Here is a 16278-nt window from a genome sequence, read left to right as displayed (position 1 = left end):
ACTAGATCCAGGCATCCCATCCCAGCCCTCTTTCTACCGTACCACGAAAAGCACAGTAGACTTTCCTTCATTCATCAGCTTCAAGCAGAAAGGAGGTTGGGACATTTTCCAGTTGGTCACGTTCATGTGGCGCTGGTGAGGTGGCCAGAGCCAGGACCGAGAGCATCCCAGCTTGTTGGCTCCCCTGTGATCAGGAGCCAGTTGAGCATGAAGGAGAAGCAGCTGCTTGTGTCTTATACGGACACTGTGTCTGGAGCCCTCATGAAGCTGGTTCCATGGAGCACTGAGCAACTGTCCTCATGACTAATTTATCTTCTGAAGCTGAAGCTCCAGAAAGGAGAAGCTGATTGGATAGGCTCACGCCAAGAGCTTTCAAATGCTCTGGAAACAGACAAAACCCTGCATTGGACCAGCCTCCAATCCACACCCCTGAGGGTCTCTCTCTTCCCAGAGACCCTCTCCCAGTGTGGAAGGATGGGATCATCGCTCATGCTATGTCCTGTTTTTTGCCCACATGATACCATTTCACCCCAAATGCTCTTCCCTCTCTTTCCTGAAAGGACACACATACACATGCGCACACACACACACACACCGTCATGCACATGTCCAAGGGCTCTTGTTCCCAAATGGTCCACAGCGATGTTTGGTTCCAGCATGGGAGGATCCAGTAATCTGCAACCAGGGCAGGTGAGTTTCTTGTTGTTCCCAGAGAGAACAGACCCCATTCGTTCTGACAAACATCCCCATAGTCCTGCCTCTAGCCTGTCTTGAAAGTTCCAAAACCCAGCCAGACCCCACAGCTCCTCGCAGACAATCCAGGATGTCTCTGATCCAGTCAGGGGCCAGGTGGCCCACAGCACAGACCAACCAGCTTGTTTTCCAGTCTGAGCCAGCCAAACCCTCCACTCACAATAAACAGAGGCCAGCGAGCAGGAGGTGGGGACCGGCCTGGAAGAGAGGCGACGGGGGAGGGGTACAGCTATGCTCATGCCAACAGTTCAGTAATAATGATGATAATTCTGGGGCAGAAAGATCCCTGGACTGGAAGTTAGGAGACCTGGGTCTTAACCTTAGCTCTGCCACTAAAGGGACCATGTGCTCTCGGGCTTGTCACTCTGCCCCTCCGCACCTCAGTGTCTTCATCTGCTATGAAAGTGAGCTTGCCCTGATGGCAAGAAAAGGTCTTCCAGTGCAAGGTTTTTCTAGTGAAGATCTTCAGTCTGATGACATTACGGTTTTTCAAGTACTTCTACATACCTTATTTTGTGTGTTGAGTCCTCCTTAAAACTCCACAATGTAGGGTATTTGGCGGATAACAAGACTAAGCTTCCCAGTGGTTGGACAGTTATGGGCAAACTATGACAGAGCACAACAAATTATCTCAACTTCTAGCCACTTCTGGCTCATGCTGCCCTTGTAGGGGAGAGACGTCCCTCCCCAATGATGGATCAAAGAGAACTGTCATGGGAGTAAATGCTAAAGAGGCTTTGTTCCCTTGGGATCAGGGTTTCAAGGGTCCAGGCTGTTCCCTAAGTCCTTCTGATGTCCTTTCACACTTTTGGAGCTCACGGCAGGACTCAGCTTAGCTCCACATTCCCAAGTTTGTCTGCTTCTTGGGCTTCAGAGATGGAAAGCAGAACTCATAGCAGCAGTTAAGACACCTGCCAAATTGCTGGCTGTGGCTTAACTGGTGACCTGAACTCTGGTCCCCTGCCTTTACTCCAGAAGTAGGACGTATTGGTAAGTGTGACGGTGGTGTTGGCCTCTACTGCCTTGGTTCAGAGCGTCCCATAAACCTAGGTCAGGGTCATGGCCAGGGGAAGGTGTTTCTTCTCACCGCCCTCCATCCTCACTCAAGGAGATAAAGCCCGCCCTCCGTTTAGGAGGTGGGGTGGTCATAGACATGGTTCATAGCAATAGCTAGGCACGCTAGGGTAACTGAGCACTGAACCCCACCACCCCCTACTCCACATGACAGACTGAGGGTCCTTCTGTCTTTGGACACTCTCATGGGCTGAAATGTATCCCCCCAAATTCTTAGGGTGAGTTCTTAACCTCCAGGACCTCAGAATGCGACTGTATTTGGAGATAGGGCCTTTAAAGAGGGAACAATGTTAAAATGGGGTCTTTAGGATGGGTCCTAATCCAATATGACTTATAAGAAGAGGAAATCAGGACACAGACACACACAGAGGAAAGATCTTGTGAAGAGGGAATATGTAGACATCTCTACAAGTCAAGGAAAGAGGTCTCCGGAAAAACCAACCCTGCCTATGCCTTAGTCTTGGACGTCTAGCCTCTGGAATCACCAGAAAATAAATTTCTGTTAAGTCACCCAATCTGTGCTAAGTTGTTATAGCAGTCCCGGCAAAGTAATACAGACACCTGCTGCAGACTCATGACCCCCAGCCCCACCGCGTCTAGTACCTCCCAGGCCCCTTCCAGGGCCGCCCCTGTATTCTTCTCCAAACCTCTTTCCGCCCCGTAGCTCCAGATGCATCAAGTTCTTGGGGTCCAAAAAACTAGCCCCACAAGCCCAATCTCCCTTTCTAGGGGCTTTGAGGAGTGCAAGTTTCTGCCTCAGAGTGGACTGAGGGAGGGTCAGCTGCCCCCGAGGCTCCCGGAGGAGTGAGGAGAGACTAGGAAATACATAGAAAACAGCCTGATTGATATTTTGAGTTGCCCCAAATGTGATGACTGACATTCCACCCCCCAGGAGTCCTCAGCCAGGCCACTAGTGGTAACACGTGAGTAGACGGGTCCCACTGTCCAGGGGCACATTGCTCTCTCAAGTGATAAATACAGGGTTTCTAGGGAGCAGGGTAGGACCCCAAAAACTGGCAGAGAAGCTGAACCTACACAGTCCTCTTACTCTTTGAGGGTGCACAGACCCCCAAGTCCCATTCCAGACCCAGCCCGCCCCTGCAGGAGGGAAAGGAGCTGAGGGGAGGAAGAAAGACGCCTTGTTAAACTCACTGTGTTTGTTCCGGGGCCCGGATATTGACGCAAGAGGCCTTATCATTGGGTCCTCAGGCTGGGCTGGGCAAGGCAGGGCAGATCTGAGAGTTAAGGAGATTCGGTCCCCACCGGCCTGTGGGAGAGAAGGAAAGAGAAGGGCAAGGAAGGCCACAACAGAGCAAGGCAGAAGCTGCTGGTTGGGCCCACGATGAAAACACTCGTTCTTTTGCTGCTGGTGCTCCTGGACTTGGGACTGACTCAAAAAACACTCCACAGGTGAGGCCACGTCCCCAGCACTGTGTCCAGCTGGGGCAGCTCCCTGCCCTCAAGCCTAGGGCTGCCCTGGGAGAGGAAAGATGACGGGGAATTGAAGAGGAGAAGAAACTAAGGGCCATCTTGTGGTGGCCTTGACCCCCAGCCCACGACAAGCCAGCCCTCTGCCTCCATCTCTGACAGAAACTGCTGCCCAAGGCCCAGGGAGCCTCTCTTGTTAGTAAAGAGCAGGAACCTGCAGCTTGGTGTGGAGCTCAAGAGACCGAGTACTTGCTCGAAAGACTGACCATGGCTGCCCCCCAATAGTTTTTCTGCCCTTTTATATCGTCCCCTGACAAGGTTCATGTAAAATTGCAGAACATTTTCCTAGAAAATCTCAAAGAGCTTGTCTGTGAGAGGGAAGGCCAATTCAAGTCTAAGATTCTAAGAATCTTCAGGAGGCAGAGATCAGACTGACAAGCCGGGGGCCGAGAGGGCACCAATTCTGGCCAAACTCTGGTATGCTGCCTTGCAGAACTTCTCCTGTGTCATTTCCCAGTTTGCCTCTGGAAAAATGGGGTGGGGAGAGGGCAGGGTCCGAGAGAGACAGAAAGGCATCTCCTCCTCACACGGGGCTTTGTCCTCAGGGTGCCCCTCAGGAGGCATCCGTCCCTCCGGAAGAAGCTGCGGGCACGGGGCCAGCTCTCCGAGTTCTGGAAATCCCAGAATTTGGACATGATCCAGTACACCGAGGCCTGCACGATGAGCCAGGGTGCCAACGAGCCCCTCATCAACTACATGGATGTGAGGAGTCCCGGGGCAGGGGCTGGGGATGGGGGAGGTGGGAGGATGGTTTGGCCTTTGGGAATGGCCAGTGTCGGCCAGCAACACCGAAGGTCAGTGTGGATTTCTCCTCTAGGATAACCCATAGGGACTGATCCCCTGGGTCCCTATGGATTTGACCGAGCAAGCCCCAGTGCGCCCAACCATGTAGAGCTCTCTGCAAAAGAAAAGGGATGAGCAGGGCAAGCATGCCAGTCAGAAGGGCCTTGCTGCATGTCCTGGGACACATGACTTAACCTTCACCGGCTTCCCTTCCCTGATTGCAGAACACAGGCATCACCGTCTCTTCTGCCTTGCTCGTAGAGTGATTATGAAGAATAATGCGAACAAAAGCTAAAGATAAGCAGGGGCTGAGAGGCTGATTTGATCGTCTCCCTTATAGCCCTTTCTCTGCTCCTTCTCCCTTTTGTTGCCACTCCCGAGGCTCTGTAAGCTCCAGTCTGTGCTAGCCCAGGCTCAGGCTCGGAGAGCTCTCCCTAGGCCCCCTGGTGAGCACCTTCCCCTTTCCCACCACCTACACTCTCCTCCCTTCCCTCCCTCCCCTATAGACAGAATACTTTGGCTCCATCTCCATTGGCTCTCCACCGCAGAACTTCACTGTCATCTTTGACACTGGCTCCTCCAACCTCTGGGTCCCTTCTGTGTACTGCACGAGCCCAGCCTGCAGTAAGTAGGGCCAGGGTCAATGGCAGCCAGGGCCTGGCCCTCTGGGGGAAGGGAGCTTGATTTCCAGGAACTGGCCATCCAGGCTGCACCAGCTTCCCCTCTCCACCTCTGAGTCCGCCCTGGGACCTTCACCTATGGTGAAAACAAGGCTGAGCCAGGGACAGAGCTAAAATCTGACTGCTATCCAGGCCAGCAACTTTCATACTGACCCGAATTAATAGGGGAAAACTCAGCCACTGAAAATACAAAGTCGATGCAAATCTTTGAACACATGATGACTCGCTCCCTTTGGAACACCTGAAAGAATGTGGGAGAAAGTTCCGTTCAAATGGCTGTTTCTGGGCAGGTCGATGGGTTGGGTTCTAGTGCTGACTATTCACCTGCTGCAAGAGGGCTTGGTGGCCTACCTCCCAGGATATCAGAGGTGGGGCTGACAGGGCACAATGTAGGGGTGGGTTTATTTGGCCGGAGGTAACTCAGACGTCTTTGTTAGCGTCGGAAAGGGAAGAGCTAAGGAAAGATGTCTTAGTCTGTGCTGGATAAATTCTAGAGGCACAATGTCTCAGAAAACCCCAAAATTGGGTGTCTACAGGTTAGGCAAGGAATTGAGAGTAGTTGCCTGGCATGGTATTTATTTATCTCTGAGTTTCTTTTGAATACCAGGCTCTGACCCATACTAGTTGGTGGAGACTTCTGATGGCGCCTGATACATGACGCTTATCTTGGTGTGCCTCATGAGGTCACTGTGAGTAATCACGTTTCCCAGGGACAATTATTTGTTCTCCATTTAGGCCATCACATGTGGCTAGAGGAGAATGTAGTAACTAACTAAGGAGGGCCATGGCCAACCTTTCTAGATGCCCCCACTCAATCTGGGAGTTGAGGGAATAGACCCTGCATCTCTGTGGTATCAGGGCAGGGACGGAGGCAGTGAGCTGATGTCCCAGGCAAGAGCAGCATCCTTGCTTTTCCAGAGACACACGCCAGGTTCTACCCTTCCCAGTCCAACACATACAGCGCGCTGGGGAATCATTTCTCCATTCAGTACGGGACTGGGAGCTTGTCTGGAATCATTGGAACTGACCAAGTCTATGTGAGTACAATTCCTTCCTCTTTTGTCTTTTGGCCAGAAACTTGGGGGACAGAATAGTTTGCAGAGCTGTTAGGGGAACAGTTTCAGATCTGCCTCTGGAAGAGGTGGAAACAGGGAGTTGGCTTCCAGGGAAAGGGGGAAGCCTGGCCAGGAGGGAGTAGCACTTCCTGTTTGAGATAACGGCAGTGGGCCAGTCTGCTCAGGGTGCTGAGTTCTAGAGAGGCAGCAAAGAGGAATCCACAGAGAAACAGTGCACAGGGCAGAAAGCCTGGTGGCAGGCTTTCAAGAATGAGTTAAGGCAAAGAAAAAAAACAAAAAAAGAATGAGTCCAAGATGCTTACTCTCAGTGCAGTAAGACAAGAAAAAAGAAACTAAGGGTATTAGGATTATAAAGGAAGAAATTACACTGTCATTATTCACATATGACAAAATTCTACATGTAAAAATCCAAAAATATCTACAGACAATTGGGGTTAATAATTAATTAACAAAGTTGCTGAATACTAGATTAATGAACAAAATGATTTGAATTTCTATATATCAGGAAAACATGGAAAATAGATTTTTTAAAACCTATTTATTTTTGAGAGATAGAGACAGAAAGTGAGTGGGAAAGGGGCAAAGAGACAGGGAGACACAGAATCCCAAGCAGTCTCTAGGCTCTGAGCTCTCAGCACAGAGCCGGACGCAGGGCTCAAACTCACAAACCGCGAGGTCATGACCTGAGCCAAAGTCAGACACTTAACCGACTAAGCCACCAGGGCGCCCCTGGAAAATAGATCTTTAATGACATTATTTATAACACCATTAGAAACATCAAATACCTAGACATAAATTTAACAAAAATGTTAAATATTTCAAGATCTCTATTCTAAATACACTACAAAACATTATTGAGTGAGACTAAGGAAGATCTACATAAATTGAAATGACTCAGTATTTCATGACTCAGTATTATAGATAAGTCAAAGTTTTTTCAAATTGATCAATAGATCTGTTAATCAAAAAAAATGGCAATTTTTATTAGAAATTGATGAGCTAATTCTAAAATTTATATGGGTATGTAATACACTCATACCATCTAGACGAAGAAACACGCTATAAATATTAAGACCTATAATGAAGTTCTAGTAATTGAGATAATGTGGTATTGGCACAAGATAAGCAAATAGACAAATGGGACAAAAGAGAAAATTAAGAAACTACTCTGAATTATGTTGAACGTGAAACTGCAGTGCAGTGGAGGAAATGACAGTGTATTTATTAAATGGTTCTAGCTCATTTGGATTTCCATATAACCAACCAACAAACAAAAGAATCTTGGCTCCTATCTCACACATCATCAAACCTTCTGATACATTGTAGGTGTTAATATGAAAAGTGAAATAAGAAAGCTTTTAGAAGAAAACATAGGAAAATGTCTTCAGGACCTTAGGGTAGGCAAAAGTTTCTGCAACATGTTACAAAAACCACTAATTAAAGAGGGGAAAAAAAATGATAAATTTGATTACACAGTAATTCATATCTTCTGCTCACCGAAAAACACCAGCCAAGTCTGGAAGAAGATATTTGTAATACATCTATCCAAAAAAGGATTTGATTCCAGAATAAAAAATTCCTACCAATCAATAAGAAAAATGCAGATAACCCGCTTCACACAAGAGGTCATCCAAATATTCAGTTTCATTAGTATTAGGAAATACAAATTAAAACCCCAACATAACCCACTGCATATCCACGAAAAGACTAAAATGGAAAAGATAGGTAATATCCAGTGTCATTGAGAATCTGAAGCAACTGGGACTCTCAAACGTTGGTATGGGAAATGTCAATTGGTACAATCACTTTGGAAAACTCATTGTCAGTATTTACTCAGGCAAAACACTTACATATCCTGTTATCTAGCAGTTTTCTCCTAAGCATAAACCCAGCATGTCCACTAGAAGACATGTACAAGCATTGCTGTTAGCAATAGTCAATACCGAAAACAACCCAAATATCCATCCATGGTAGAATGGATGATGATGATGTAGTCATACCATGGAGTACTAGTGGCAATGAGCAAAGTTACAACAGACTGCACTAGTATGTTGAGTGACAGGAGCCATATAAACAAGAATTCATCCTATAAGATTCCATTGATACAAAAACTCAAGAAGAGGCAAAGGCAGTATAGGTGGGGAAACCAGGAGATGGGTTACTCTTGAGGAAAGGCGCCATGATTTGCAGGGTGTGTGATTTGCAGGGTGCATGAAGGGGCTTCCCGTTCGGGAGCTTGCTGACAAGGGCGAGTACAGTTTGTGAAAATTCTCTGCACTGTCCACTTACGATTTCTGTATTACACTTCAACTTTTAAAATTTACATTAAAAAAATAAGGTTGTGAGAATGTGGTGAAATCACTGTGCCCATTGAATCAAGAAGAGTTGGGTGGGGGAAAAATTCTGTTCAGGCCAGAGGGAGAATTCGGGAATCTGAGATTGTTTGCCAAAGATCTCCCATGCAGTTTTCTTTCGGGTTTTCTCCCATCAGGTGGAAGGACTGCTTGTGGTCGGCCAGCAATTTGGAGAGAGTGTCACGGAGCCTGGCCAGACCTTTGTGAACGCAGAGTTTGATGGAATTCTGGGCCTGGGATACCCCTCCTTGGCTGTGGGAGGGGTGACCCCGGTGTTCGACAACATGATGGCACAGAACCTGGTGGACATACCCATGTTTTCTGTGTACATGAGCAGGTAGGCCCGTCAAGCCCACCAAGGTTAAGGTCAGTTATGACTACAGGGAGACAACACGGTCCTGTCAAAAGAGCACCAGACTTAGTAGTCAAGTACCCGGCTTGGATCTCTTTCTTGACCTATTACCAGCCGTGTGACCTTGGGTTTACCCTCTCTGGATGTTGAGGAAATGCGGTTTGCCTCACCTTGTAAATTGTACCACACTGAACTAATATGAGGAATCTCTGGGATTGAGTACTCGTTTATGCAATGAATAAATATTTATCAAGCTCCTATTCTGTGCTGACTGTGATACTGGGCACCAGGAGCACAATAAAACAAGGAAGACAGCCCCTGCCCTCAGGAAGCGTGATTCCAGTGGTAAGATGCAGGAAAAAATTCGAAAGTAAGCTGACAATAAAATAATGAAATGTTAAGGCACTAATAAAATGCAATAGAATCTCACTCAGCCTGAAAAAGGAATGAAATTCTAACGCAAGCTACAAATGGATGAACCTTGAGGACATTATGCTAAGTGAAATAAGCCAGAAAACAAACACTGTATGATTCCACTTGCATGAAGCTCCCTACAGGGTCAGATTCAGAGAGACAGAAACCAAGATGGAGGCTGCCAGGTGCGAGGGTCGGAGGGGGGTGGGGAATAGAAAGTTATTGTTCAAGGAGTATGGAGTTTCCATGCGCAGGATGAAAAGCTTCTGAAGACCGGTTCGCCACAATGTGAATATCTAGAACACCAGTGAACTGTACAGTTTTAAATGGTCTATTTATACAATTGTTTTAAATTGCTTGCTATAGTTGGAAAAGGTCATAAGGCTCGCATGCCTGGGATCCGGAAAGGCTCACCTAACCTTCATCCCTACATAGGAAGGAGATTTCTTACCTTTCTGACTCCCTCCCAGTGAGATCTGGTCTGAGCTGACCCAGCTTTAGCGTAAGCCCATTTCCCTTTTTCTCCACTCCTACGTGGAGAGACTTGAATTTCCTCTATTATACTGCATGGCTGCAGTTGGGACCAGCCCGGGCAGAGCTGGGAGCGGGACGGCAGGTGGCCCAGACATCTCTGCTGCTCCCTTACAGGTCCCTGAGCAGCTTCCTTCCAGCCGGGAGAGAGAAAGTTTAGGATGGGAAATAGCAGAGGCTTTGCAGTCTGACTGATCTGGATTTAAGCCCTGAGCCTCAGTTTCCTCAAATGGCCACAAGGATGATGTAAGAGATAAATAGGATTAAGCAGATAACATTCTTTGCCCAGTGCCCTGCACAAAGGCCATCAACAAACAGTTCTTCCCCCAACCCCCACTAAAACCACTTTTCTATGATGCTCACGGATTCCCAGTTCCCTTCCCCTTTACCACCCTGACTTGTAGCGCCCAGAGTTTTGTATTTTTCTGATCATTTTCCTCTTGAAAATGAATCAGTTTCATGTCCTATTTCCCCAGAATCCTGTTAGGTGCCAGAACATAATCTGAAAAATCAACATCGGTGAAGATTAATAAGTTTTCAAGCTCTAGTAAGTCACGTTGCATTCACATTAGCTTCTTCACCTTAACACGATGGAGAGAATAACCCGGAAGCTCCAGGCACCAGGCACCACCAAAACAATAGTGGGAAAGATACTTGGGGGGAAAGGCTTTGGGGGGGTGCCTCAAGTCACATGGTGTGTGCACCCCTCAGATGGCCTTGGCCTTGGTTCCGCGTGAGTGTTGCATGACCAGAGCTGTCATCACCCTTTCCCACCTTCCTAGCCCTTTTACCCAAGAAGAAAACATTCACAAATCATTACGCAGACCTGTTTCTATCCTTTTGCCAGAAAAGATCCAGACTAATCACCTTGCAGTAGTGGGGAACTCTGGTCTCAAAGCCTAGGCTGATATTTCCCCTCCATAGGTACTTGGTGTGAGTGATCAGACCAAGAAATAGGGCACTGGCTGAGGCTTTTTCCTGGGGTTTTCCAGTGGCCCTTCCCTGACAGCCTGCCTTTCTTTCCATGTAGTGACCCAGAAAGTGGTGTGGGGAGTGAGCTGATTTTCGGAGGCTATGACCATTCCCATTTCTCTGGGAATCTGAACTGGGTCCCGGTCACCAAGCAAGGCTACTGGCAGATTGCACTGGATGTGTGAGTATTCTCGTTATGGTATGACAGAAGAACTCAGGATGGGCACCACTCAAATTGGGTTAATTGAATTGACCTGAATCAAAGTGCTGGTCCCTGGGAGAGGACGCTGGGGGCTCGTTGTGCAGGGCTAGAAGCATGGAGGGGCTGAGCGGGGGTGCAAGAGGGGCCTCGGTCTCCAGGGCGGCGGGCACATGGTACCAAGTCTCAGCTTCCTTCCTTGCACGCGTGGTGCCCCCTCAAGTCAATACGAACACTCAGCCAACTACTCGGGGCTCATTTAACGCTAATTAATACATAGGTCAAAGGGCGAGTGACACAGGGGTGCAGGTGTGAACTGGACTCAGATTTTGCCTCCATGGAGTGTGTACAGAAGATGAGACACACACACAAACCCCCACCAGGTGAAGTGGAGGGTGGACCGTGGTCCATGAGATGTGCCACCAAAGTGGCCTTGGCAGACGGGGCAAGACAGCTCCTACCTGAAGAACTCCTCAAGCAAGGGTTTCATGAAGGAGGTAACATTGACAGGGTCTTGACATACATACATGCATACGTACGTGTGTGTGTGTGTGTGTGTGTGTGTGTGTGTGTGTGTCTGGGCATGGAGCAACCAAGGAAGTGGGACCAGTGGCCGGTCACACACCTAGCACTGGACTAGACCGTCCAGGAGTTCAAAGAAACGCAAGTCTCAATTCAGCCAAGAATAAGCTCCTGCAAGGGGAGGTGAGGCCATGTGCTTGGCACGAGGGATAAACAGCAAAAAGCTTCGGTGTTCACTGTCTACTGAGGGTTTTTCAAACCGTAAGGACTTACCCATTTATGAGTCATGACCTCATTTTAGGGGATCATGACGTACATTTTTCATGAGCTGGACTAAAATAGAAAATATCAGAGTGCAGTTCGCATGTTAAGGTTGAGCACTGTTTCATTTTTTATTTTTATTTCTTGCGTGTGTGTGGTTGTGTGTACTGGGTCCGAGAGTACATGTATTTCTGCTATGGGCATCAGCCACAGAAAAATTGAGAAACACTCATGTGTAAGACAGTCAAAATGGAAATCACGAGTGTATATTTGAGAGCCTGTAGAGGATGAGAGCATCTGGGGAGACTTCAGGGCTGGGGAGGAGGAATCTGGGGTGGGGGAGCGGGGAGGGCGGCTCACGACATCTTCCTTGCCCTCAGAATCCAGGTGGGAGGCACAGTGATGTTCTGCTCTGAGGGCTGCCAGGCCATTGTGGACACAGGGACTTCCCTCATCACGGGCCCCTCCGACAAGATCAAGCAGCTGCAGAAGGCCATTGGGGCAGAGCCCATGGATGGAGAAGTCAGTGCCTGCCGGGGTTGGGGGGAGGTGGGAGCAGGGGAACTAGGCCCTCTCTTGAGAGGTGGGAGGCCTCTAAATGGATCCTCTGTGCTGTGTTTTAGTATGCTGTGGAGTGTGCCAACCTCAACGTCATGCCGGATGTCACCTTCATCATCAACGGAGTCTCCTACACCCTCCAACCGACTGCCTACACCCTGCTGGTAAGAACTGTTTCCTTATTCTGCAAGTCACAGGGCCGTCCCTTCCCCACGAGGAGCCTGCTACTTCCTCTTTTCGGTAGCCTGCACTTACCCTGAGCCCCCCTCCCATCTTACCCTGTGCCGAAGCAGCAGTGCCCCCTCTAGAAAGGACAAAGCTGCCTGTGGTGGAAAGGCCACCGGCTGGTTCTCTCTCATTTTCTGTCCTGCAGAGAAGCAGAAACAAGCCTCGTACAAGCCATGTAGTGAAGTTTCCGGGCGTTGTCACGTAGGGCTTTTCAACCGACCACGTTTAATCCCCTCAAACATCCAGCAAGACTGGATATTATTATCCCATTCTATAGATGAGGATACTGAGACTCGGAAGGTTATGTGGCTCAAGATTTGAGCTGCGTGGAGAGGGAGTACAGAATCAGGTTATATCTTCTAACATTCAGATTAACATTCTTCTCAAACAAGAAAGTGTCTTTTGCGCAGTGGATTCCTAAGTCGGTAGAGTGAGGTAGAAAGGGAATTCCTGGGGAAATCTGTGATCGTTTCACACCACCGTTGGCCCAGATTTCCAACATCACATGGAGTTCTTTGGTGACACTCAACACGCTAACTTTACCCAAGAGCCACCCACAGCACCTGGGTGATTGCACCAGAATGGAGGTGCTAAGGTGTAGAGGACTTTGGGGACTTACCAACCCTCACATCTTGTTCTCCATTAACTGCTTCCCCAAGCCACCGAATATAAACAGACAATGCAAGTGAAAACAAATGTGGGGTGGTGTTTTTTTGGGGGCTTTTATTTAAATTCCAGTTCGTGGGGCACCTGGGTGGTTAAGCATCCAAGCCTTGATTTCAGCTCAGGTCATGATCTCACAGTTTGTGAGTTCGAGCCCTGCGTCGGGCTCTGCGCGGACAGCACGGAGCCTCCTCGGGATTCTTTCTCTCCCTCTCTGTGCCTCTCCCCACCCCCTTCTCTCTCTCAAAATAAATTTTTTAAAAACTTTAAAAAAATAAATTCCAGTTAGTTAACGTACAGGGTAATATTAGTTTCAGCTATGGAGTACAATGATTCAACGCTTCCATACAATACCCTGTGCCCTCCTTAATCTCCATCACCTAATTCTCTCATCTCCCCACTCACCTCCCCTCTTTCTGGTAACCATCAGTTTGTTTTCTATAGTTAAGCTAAACAAACCATCAGTTGGTTTTCTATAGTTTCTTGGTTTGCCTCTCTCTCTTTTTTTCCCCCCTTTGCTCATTTGTTTGTTTCTTAAATCCCACATGTGAATGAAATCATATGGTATTTGTCTTTCTCTGACTGACTTATTTCACTCAGCATAAAACTCTCTAGCTCCATCCATGTCATTGCAAATGGTAAGATTTCATTCTTTTTATGGCTGAGTAATATTCCATTATAAATATATATATATATATATATATATACACACACATATATATATACATACATATATATATATATATGTATATACACACACTACATTTTCCACATTTTCTTTATCCATTCATCAGCCAATGGACACTTGGGCTGTTTTCATAATTTGGCTATTGTAGATAATGCTGCTATAAACATTGGGGTGCATACATCCCTTTAAATTAGTATTTTTGTATTCTTTGGATAAATACTTAGCAGTATAATTGCATAAAAATCCTAGAGGAGAACACAGGCAGTAACCTCTTTGACATCAGCCTTAGCAACTTATTTCTAGATGTGTCTCCTAAGGTCAGGGAAAGAAAAACAAAAATAAACTATTGGGAACTCGTCAAAATAAAAAAGCTTCTGCAGTGAAGGAAACACTCGAGAAAACTCAAAGGCAACCTACAGAAAGGGGGAAGATATTTGCAAATGATCTATCTGATAAAGGATTAGTATCCAAAACATATAAAGAACTTCTAAAACTCAACACCCAGGAAACAAATAACCCAATCAAAAAATGGGCAGAAGACATGAATAGACATCTCTCCAAAGACATCCAGATGGCCAACTGACACATGAAAAGATGCTCAACATCACTGATCAACAGGGAAATACAAATCAAAACCACAATGAGATAGCACCTCCCACCTGTCAGAATGGCTAAAATCAACAACACCAGAAACAATGGTGTTGGCGAGGATGTGGAGAAAGGGGAGCCCTTCTGCATTGGTGGTAAGAATGCAAACTGGTACAGCCACTCTGGAAAATTGTATGGAGCTTCCTCAGAAAGTTAAAAATAGAACTACCTTACAATCCAGCAATTGCACTACTAAAAAAAGCAAACGTTTTGCTTTAGAAAACAGCTTCATGTCAAGTCCCTAAGCATCTCCAACAAAGGGATTCTGGAGCTGTCACTGTGAACCCCAAACTGAGGATAAGCTAGACGTTTGAACGGTGCCAAATTCATCAGCCTATACACCCTTCAGGACTCCGGCACCTCACCTTCTCAAGAAGGTGCTTTAAGGCCTCTGTGAATTTCCTCTACCCTCATCAGCAACCTCAAATCTCAAATGGTTGTTGGAAAGACCACACCTGCTCGGTAGACCCCAAGTCTTTGCCAAACTAAAAAAATAAGATCGGAGAAAGTTATACCCTTCTCGTGGAAAAATGAACACCTACTTGCTTTATATCTAAAAAAGGATTCTTCCCAGAACACAAAATAGCAGTGTAACATCTCTCCCTTAAAAAATTGAGTTGAGGTTCACAAAGAAAGCAGAATTGCAGCCAACATCTTCTAAAGCCAAACCTTTTGCTCTTCCCGTCAGGCAACAAAGTTTCACTTTTTCTGATTATCAAACGGGGGTGGGGGGGGGGGGGGGGGAAGCGGGAGACATGTATAACAGATGAACAGTTGGCAAAATTGTAGACCTTAGAAGCCCAGGCCCACATGTATGAAACTATGCAGGCTCTTTGCGGAGTAAACAAGTAGAGGTGCAGGAAGCAGGAGGAAGAACCAACCAGCCAAAGTGGTGACCGTATGGAACGGTCCAGGGCCAGTCGCCCCCACTACCACACAGTACAGCCTCCAGGCAGCACTGCTTCCCTTTCTCCCTACATGTCACTTACATCTTTTTTCCAACCCCAGGACTTTGTGGATGGAATGGAGTTTTGCAGCAGTGGCTTTCAAGGTCTTGACATCCAGCCCCCAGCTGGGCCCCTCTGGATCCTGGGTGATGTCTTCATTAGACAGTTTTATTCAGTCTTTGATCGTGGGAATAACCGTGTTGGGCTGGCCCCGGCAGTCCCCTAAGGAGTGGCCTTGCCCATGTGTCTGCCTGCCTGCTTGTCTGATGCCCTTTAGAAATTCAGCTGTGCCTGGGAGGTTGGGGCATTCTTCACAGCTGTCAGAAAGTCACTGCAATTGTTCCAAAGCCGCAACTTGAATTGGGACCAAATAGAGCATGAGAACATACACACCCACTCACACGCTTCAGACATTTCACACACACCCACGTCCACACCTCCTCCACCACCATCATGATGGAAGAATTAAGTGGCATGCCCATACTTTTTGCTTTTTGCTAACATTTTCTTATGGAAATCTCCAAACATGTACCCAAACAGAGATGATAGCACAATAAATCCCTGTGGACCCCAGCCACTTTTCATAACCCACCAGCACGTAGCCAGGCCTGTTGTATCTGGAGCGCCTCTCCTCCTCTCTCCAGCCCACGCACCTGCACTATTCTGAGGCAGATTCTTGGTATCATATCGTAAATCATCACTGCAACGATTCACCCATAAATCCTTCTACTATTCTTAAATACGCAATCAGTGTTCAAAGGTTGTCTATTGTCCAGGAAATGTTGGGTCATTTTCATGGCTGACTTGTCTGTATCAGGATGCAAATAAAGTTCACAAACGGCATTTATTTGAACTCTGTGTCTCTTTTCATGTGCAGGGTTGACCACACTCTGAACTGTGCGGGGTAAAATCGGGAAGTGTCGCCCAACGCGGTTCTCTGAGCCCATCTTTCCTATAAAATGGCAGTTCGTTCAAGAGGCCTGGTTTTGTGGCGAGAGTGTTTCATGGATAGTGCTGGGTACATCCCGTTGTCGCCCAGCAGGAGGCAGATAATGCCCGGTGCCTCTGTGTTCACCATGTTTGGACG

The 16278-nt window shown here is 47.3% G+C and overlaps 1 protein-coding gene across 2 annotated transcripts; it reads left to right on the top strand.

Moving 5' to 3' along the window:
- The first annotated feature begins 3040 nt into the window (after positions 1-3040).
- CTSE (cathepsin E) lies at positions 3041-16044 on the top strand. Of its 2 annotated transcripts, XM_040462193.1 has the most exons (9): positions 3041-3237; positions 3861-4017; positions 4605-4722; positions 5697-5815; positions 8346-8545; positions 10536-10658; positions 11840-11981; positions 12083-12181; positions 15253-15532. In XM_040462193.1, exons 1-9 carry the CDS (start codon positions 3170-3172, stop codon positions 15415-15417), a joined length of 1191 nt encoding a protein of 396 aa, XP_040318127.1. In that variant the 5' UTR covers positions 3041-3169; the 3' UTR covers positions 15418-15532. The 2 variants fall into 2 exon arrangements, with proteins under 2 accessions (XP_040318127.1, XP_040318128.1); XM_040462194.1 differs by lacking the exon at positions 11840-11981 and having other exon boundaries at positions 3043-3237; positions 15253-16044.
- Positions 16045-16278: the final 234 nt, after the last annotated feature.

The sequence above is a fragment of the Herpailurus yagouaroundi genome, unplaced genomic scaffold (genome assembly GCF_014898765.1).
Source record: "Herpailurus yagouaroundi ecotype Mexico unplaced genomic scaffold, PumYag 308, whole genome shotgun sequence".
In the NCBI taxonomy this organism is placed as follows: Eukaryota; Metazoa; Chordata; class Mammalia; order Carnivora; family Felidae; genus Herpailurus; species Herpailurus yagouaroundi.
The sequence above is the reverse complement of the archived record's forward strand: the minus strand, read 5'-3'. Positions and strand labels throughout refer to the sequence as shown.